Source organism: Musca vetustissima, unplaced genomic scaffold (assembly GCF_032173495.1).
Source record: "Musca vetustissima isolate MV318-11 ecotype Yass unplaced genomic scaffold, APGP_CSIRO_Mvet_v1 utg45938, whole genome shotgun sequence".
Classification (NCBI taxonomy): Eukaryota; Metazoa; Arthropoda; class Insecta; order Diptera; family Muscidae; genus Musca; species Musca vetustissima.
This window is the reverse complement of record NW_026880627.1, coordinates 21,554-28,832: the sequence shown is the minus strand read 5'-3', so window position 1 is coordinate 28,832 and position 7,279 is coordinate 21,554. Positions and strand designations below refer to the sequence as shown.

The window sequence follows — 7,279 nt, the reverse complement described above, 5'->3', positions numbered from 1 at the left end:
TTTTTTTTAGTAGTGTTCATCTGGCAGGGGAGCCTATATAATCGACAAAAAGTATCCAATTATTGAATTTATATTCAATTCAATTCAATTTTATTTAACTTATAATTTTAATTTACTTATAACTTTAGCATAATATTCTCACTACAATGCATTGCTAATTGGCCCTATTGAAATTCCTATTTATTGATATTTAATAAAAGAAATGAAATTATTTTTTATCCTCCTCCTGAATGTTAGTGAACAATGATAACATATTTCAAAATAACTATGAATTTATCTAATCTTTGTATCTAAGAAGAAATACAAAAGAAGAAGAAAAAATCGATATCTGTCTAAAAAAAATAAATAAAAATATTAGTTTACGAAATATTACGTTAACACAACTATAGAAGTGGTGCGATTTTGAGCCGCTAAACCAAAACTATTTTTTAAATTTTAAGAAATCGATGTTAATTTTACTGAAATGTTTGTTTTCTTTAAAAACAGCAACAACATATAAGAGAAACTACAACAAAAGTAAAAAACGAAAAAGTGTGGCGAATTTTAGAAACAATATGAAGAATTATCAAAATTAAGTCAAATATAAATATCCTTGTTATATATAAATCTGTGTATGTATATGTCGGTGTCTAACAATAAATGGAACAATGAATGTTATAAAAATAAAAATTTAATACAAAATATTTTATTGCTTTCTGAAGGATTTAAAAAAAATAATCTACAACAGTTAAAGAGGTGCAAAATTGTTTTATTAAATTCACCGCGCAGATGGGCCTTGAAACATCTTCAATGAAGACTATCCCACTAATAGGTCATTAAGGATATATATATTTTTAATATCCAGACCACTGATGGGTCTTCATTTCTTTTTTAATTCACGCCAAAATGCAATATCACAAATGTTTTTCAAATAAATCCAGACGACTGATAGACCTTGGGTCTCGTAAAAATATTTTAAAAAAAATTCACGCCTATGCAGGCCTTCAAAAAAATATTAAAAAAATATTTTATAAAAATCCCCGCCATGCTGGATGTTGAAAAAACATTAAAAAATCCACTAATCTGTAAGGCGTTAAGAAATATTAAAAAAAAATCAATTCCATTTTGGGTCTTAAATCCCCGTCTTCAATGGACCTTAAAAAAAACATTTTAAAAATCCACACCTCTTGACCTTGAAAATTAGTTTTTAAATACCCACAACTTTCTTGGGCCTTTAAAACCTTCTAAATATTAAACGACCACCTCCAAATTTAATGCCTCCCCTGTACTCACCTTGTAGTAAACATCTGGAACATATTGTTTATCAGTCGATTCTCGTACATAGCCTAGTTCAGGGGCATCTTTGGTGGGTAATAGGCAATTATCACGCACCAAGGCCATACATTGAGCCGATACAGCATAGCCCTCCATGTGGACTTGTTTAGTGCTGTCGCCTAAGAGGGAAACGGAAAAGTGGAAACAAAAATTAAATATAAAAGTGAGTTAAAAAAAAACCAGACCCCTACTTACCGGTTACACAAACTGTAACAAATTTCGAACCAAATACACCATTCGAAGCGTATTTGCATGGATTTGGATGACGATTTTGTAATTCCCCAGCCATTATGCATTCCTGAGCTGTGAGGAAATGGGTTTGTATGCCACGTATTTGTTTAACAGTACCCGCAGCAGGATCATCGGTAATGAGATCGGTGAAAATCCAACCAACCTTAGGAGAAAAAATTTGAAAAAAAAAATTATAATTTATTTGAAAAATTTATCGAATCTTTACCTTTTTCAAACCCAATGCCTTGGCCACCTCTTCAACATCATCGGCATTTTCATCGGTTAGCAATTTAATTGAATCCCGACTTGATTCCTGGGGTGGTTCATAAATAGCCGCCACCTTGGCGCGTATACCCAACGGTACATCGGTATTAACTTCATAGGTACCATACAGGAACCCCATTCTTTGGTGTCCAGTTGTACGCCAATAATTTAGAAACCTCTCTACAATGGTGGTATTTTCGAACATCACATTATCGACATGACGATAAATTTGACGATTTAATGTAATGGCCGATGGTTGACATTTCGAACAAATGCCCTTGGGCCATGGTGGATGCTCACGACAGCCGGGTTTAATGCGACAATTAATATCTTCGAAGACCATATATTTGCCACGATCAATGCCCGATGTTTGTTTGCGTATATACGAATTGAAGGATAAATGTTTGATTTTCTGTTCCTTGAGATAATTTTCATTGTACGGCTCGAGCGGTGAGCAGTGAACACAACAGCCATTGGCGGCATGTCGGCATCTGTAAAAAGAAATTCAAAAATTAATAAAATTTTAAAATAGTATTATGCTGAAAAGGGTATTCTGTTCGGAATTTTAAACAGATCATGGTGTATGCCATATAGTGCCGAAATTGATTATTGCGAGGTGTTGCAAATGTAATGTTAAAATGTATGTACCCTCCATAATATGGTGGAACTTACAATTTGCTATCCCTTTCACGTTTTATTAGACCATCCTCCTTGGCCAGCAGAATATCAACCTCATCCTCTTGTATAGCGGCAGAGGGTTTAAAATCACTACTATTTGCTGCAGAATTTGCAATGGCCTTAACACTGGTAAAATTATCAATGGCTGTTGTGCTGGTACGCTGCAAAAGATAAATAAAAAATATAAATTAAAAAGTCATGGAATGAATGGAAATAATTACCCTTGATGAGGTACCAGCCATTTGTTTCAAATATATCATATCGCCATGTTTCAGTACACTGCCCACCTCTTGTGACGTATGTGAATAGATCTGTCAACAATTTATTAAACATTACAAATATTATTATATCCCTTATGATATTTACCTCCTTGGTTAGATTCCTTTCCTTGAACAGACCAAATCCATCGACTTTTAAGACTTTCTGCACCGACTCGAATAGATCCTTTAGATTTGCCTTCGGTGAGATTTCAATACGTTTAATGCCTTCCGGAGATTGCACACGGACCAACTGCAATGTAAGGGGCAGAAGGAGGAGGAACGGAAAAGTGATAAAAAATGAAAGAGAGAGAGAGAGAGAGAGAAAGAAAAAACACGCGATTAATGATGACAATTTTTTTATTTGTGTTTACATACAAATACAAAAAAAAAATCGTTTACAAGCGTGGGAAGAGATCTTTTATTTATTTTTATCCCACAAAGCAAATTAAAAAAAAAATTGTCAACGTTGCCAACATTTGGACCATTTAATTAGATTTCTTTTTTTCAGTTTCACAATTGTTTTATTCAAGTTCATGACTACACTGAGCGAATGATATGCCACTAGTCTGTTTCATCAACAAGGCAGAAAAACGTTATCCGTATTTTCAGATTAGAAGTAGAACCCAAAGAATGCTAAATTCCATCCACTTCTGTTGGAAAATTTGCCTAGACCATCTATACACCAAAAATGGAATGGGACTAGGCCAAAAATGAGCCTATATTGAAATATTTCTGCAAATATATTTTTATCCTCCAAGAAACCAGCAACCGCCAAATACTTTTTCAAAATATCCTCTATTTGAAAAAAAAACAGTAAGGAAAATAGTAAAGTGGGACTGGGACGACTATTGTACATACTAGCATATGCCCGCAACTTCGTTAGCGAATGTAGGAAATATTTAAACATGTATTAACATATTATTTTATTTTCACAGCAAACTGCATATGTCAGAAAAATCAATCCATACATTAATATCGACCATAAATTTAGTTTGTGTACCATTTAGTAACAAATTTCATGATTTGAGCTCTAAAGGTTCACCCAAATCCAAAATTTCTATTTAGCACACATTATTTCCATAAGTACCCTCTTCAACCAACAAAATTTCATGCATATCCCGATCCTACACCCCCACAATGATTCCAAATTCAAATTTCAGGATCCCAACTCTATTGGTTCACCCACAATTTGAATTGTACCAAATTTAGTGCACAGTAGTACGAATTTCCAAAACTTCCTACATACCCCAATCCTACACCTCCACAGTGATGCTACATCAAAATTTCATGATTTCAACTCTATCGCTTCACCCACAATTTAAATTGTACCAAATTTAGTACACATTAGTACGAATTTCTAAAACTTCGTACATATTTCAATCTTACACCTCCACAGTGATCCTGACTCCAATTTTCATGATTCTAGCTCTATTGGTTCACCTAAAATTCAAATTGTTCCAAATTTAGTACCATTTGGAACCATAAGTATTATTTTTTAAACTGAATCCTGACCCTAATCCTACCCCAATGATCCTGACTCCAAATTTCATTGTTCCAGCTCTATCGGTTTACACAAATCCAAATTGTACCAATTATAGTACGATTTAGTACTTTTCGTACACATAAGTACAATTTTTCCAAAACTACCTACATATTCCAATCCTACACTCCGACGTTAATGGTTCTTTCAATTTTCAGGATTCCAACTCGATTTGTACCTTCAAATCAAATATGTACCAAATATAGTACTATATAGTATTTTTCGTACACATGAGTACACGTTTTCCAATTTCTCCTCATATCGACCCTGCTTCTCAACCTTAATTTGCATTCCAAATTTCAATTTTTTAGCTCAATCCATTCACATGCTACGAAATTGTACCAAATTTAGTACATTTCAGTACTTTTCGGATGCTCATAGTTTGAATTTCCAAAAATCCTTTTGATACATCTATTCTACACTCCTTCAGTGACCCTCAATCCAAATTTCAGAGTTCTAACTCTACTGGTTCGCCAAATACAAATGGTATCACATTTAGTACTTTTCCTACCGTTCTAGTACCAATTTCCAAAAACCCAGCCTTATCTGACACCTTTGAAATAAGAGTGATCCTCACCTAAAATTTCAAGATTCTAGCTTTGGTGCACTATGTACATAAAATCGGACGAAAATATATGTGGGATCTATAACAAAATCTGAACCGATTTTCAAGAATCTTAAAACTCATCACTCTGGACTCAATTCATTACGCTATGCGAAATTTCATGCAAATCGAATGATATATAGGGACTTTGGTGCACTATTTACCTAAAATCGGACGAAAATATATATGGGAGCTATATCGAAATCTGAACCGATTTTCACGAAACTTAACACTCATGACTCTAGACTCAATTCAGTACGCTATGCCAAATTTCGTGCAAATCGAAAGATATATAGATCTTGGTGCACCATTTACATGAAATCGGACGAAAATAAATATGAGAGCTATATCTAAATCTGAAACGATTTTCACGAAAGTTAGCACACATCATTCTAGACTTAATTCAGTGCTTTATGCGAAATTTCGTGCAAATCGAAAGATATATACCATTTACCTTAAATCGGGCGAAAATATATATGGGAGCTATATCTAAATCTGAACCGATTTCTCCCAATTTCAATAGGGTTCGTCCTTGGGCCGAATAAGTGACCTGTGCCAAAGTTCATCCATTGCGGATTATAAATGCGACCTGTACTTTGTTTACAATTTAACATGGACAGACAGACGGACGGACATGCATAAATCGACTTAAAAAGTGATTCTATGCATATTCTCAAAAGGAACCATGTGTCTATATCGTTTCCTTTTGCTTGTTACACACATATGCACAAAGACATAATACCCGGTACCACAGTGTGTATAAAAATAGTTTCTAAAAATCCATGACTTCTAGCTATTAAAAAAATAATTTAAAGATATTTTTTGCCTTGAGGCTACTTGAAAAAATATTTTTTTAATCCAGGGCCTGCGGCTACATGAAAAAAAATATTTGTTAATAAATTCACGCTCTAAAAAAGTCCACGCCAAATTAATAACTGGAAGTATATTTTTTTAATCGAAATTTATATTGAAGCCGAAGAGATGTTACTTGTAATAAAATATTTTAAAAAATGTGTTTAAAAAATTTGTCGTCTAGTGCAACGTTTTTTTACCACAAAATATTCCACTGTACAAGAAAATTGAAACAAAAAAGTAAAGAGAAAACGGAATTACCACCACCGAAAAATGCAATCAATTAGCCAAGTGATCGGTGTGCATCACCTCAATGTCTAGTGATACAAAATTTGAATTTCCTTTTGTTTTAAACAAAAAAACGACACACTCATTCACGCACACTCACACACACTCTTATGAAGACACCCACCAGACGACAAAAACAAAATCCACACAGCTGAGTGCTGCTTACCGATTGTTTGCACATCAAAAAGAAACGATGACGTACAAAGGCATAAACGATATTACGTTTTCTATAGAATAATGCCTCCAATTCCATTGCAGCCATAATGCAGAGAGGGTCTTCTTTTTTCCTTCCTTTAGATGTATTGAAAATTTAAACTTTACTATTTTCTATTATGAATCGCTTAATTTGGGGACGGCGTCTTGGGCGGTCTAAGCTTTGTTCAAACTATATTTTTGTTGTTCGTTAAATAATATGCAGCTGCTGTTAAAGGGGCTGCTAATAAGGCCTTAAAGGGCCTTATATTATGGTAAAAAATATCCTTCCGTTCACCATCAATATTCGCAACGAACTGAACGGGAATTGAGGAAAAAAAATAAATAAATGATTGCGCATTTTCTGACAATTTGTTTTTGGCGCTTCGTCAACATCACAATTTCATTTGAATAGTCTATACGATGGTTGAGTGTAAAAGATGATGTTGGATGGATAAATAAATTTTGAATGAATGAGAAACTAGAGAGAAAAAACACAAATCTAAAAGAAATAGAAGACTAATAAGAATGAAAATGACTTGTTTTATAATTGTCGTTTAGTAGTGGCGGCATAAATTAATTGCATTTTTTGTGGGGAAGGAAATTTGCTCATTAGCGTGGCGGGGCTCTGTCACAACTCTGTAGGAAAATTTAGATAATGTAAAAGTTTGGAAAAAAGTAAAAAAGGCATGGTCGAACTTTTAATTCTCTTATAATTTGTGTGGTGAGTTCAAAATCAATGTGGGGTCTATGCCATTGTAAATGATCAGGTTGGAAAACTGGGCTAGAATCTTTGTATGGATTTTTAAAAATATATAAGAAGAAGAGTATATTAGAAGTATTTTTTTTATTACCAGGAATCCGGAATAAAATGCACAAAAAATACTGTGCCAATGCAAGGACCTACATCACCATTTTCCCCCAAAAGAAACCGAAATGGAAACGGACAGCCACTTCGGTGCCAAAATGCGTCAAAAATGGGACAAGACTTTTTATGTGGGAAAAAACCTATTCTATAACATGGTCCTATCTAGCTTATTTTCTGCATTTCAACTG

At 33.8% G+C, this 7,279-nt stretch overlaps 1 protein-coding gene across 1 annotated transcript; it reads right to left on the bottom strand.

The window, feature by feature from the left end:
- Window positions 1-1,230: 1,230 nt before the first annotated feature.
- Window positions 1,231-6,294, bottom strand: LOC133326360 (nuclear protein localization protein 4 homolog). Its single transcript, XM_061535011.1, has 7 exons — window positions 6,198-6,294; window positions 2,854-2,997; window positions 2,709-2,798; window positions 2,482-2,648; window positions 1,772-2,300; window positions 1,510-1,708; window positions 1,231-1,433 (listed from the first exon to the last, which is right to left on the bottom strand). The coding sequence occupies exons 1-7, from the start codon at window positions 6,291-6,293 to the stop codon at window positions 1,231-1,233; spliced, it is 1,428 nt and encodes a 475-aa protein (XP_061390995.1). The 5' UTR covers window position 6,294.
- Between the last annotated feature and the right edge of the window lie 985 nt (window positions 6,295-7,279).

Excerpts from the sequence above, each read along its gene's own strand:
- LOC133326360 (XM_061535011.1), bottom strand. The coding sequence starts at position 6,293 with ATGGCTGCAATGGAATTGGAGGCATTATTCTATAGAAAACGTAATATC. Across the intron at positions 2,799-2,853 it reads AAAGGAATCTAACCAAGGAG|ATCTATTCACATACGTCACA; the intron begins GTAAATATCATA and ends AATTGTTGACAG. Across the intron at positions 2,649-2,708 it reads TGGCTGGTACCTCATCAAGG|CGTACCAGCACAACAGCCAT; the intron begins GTAATTATTTCC and ends TATCTTTTGCAG.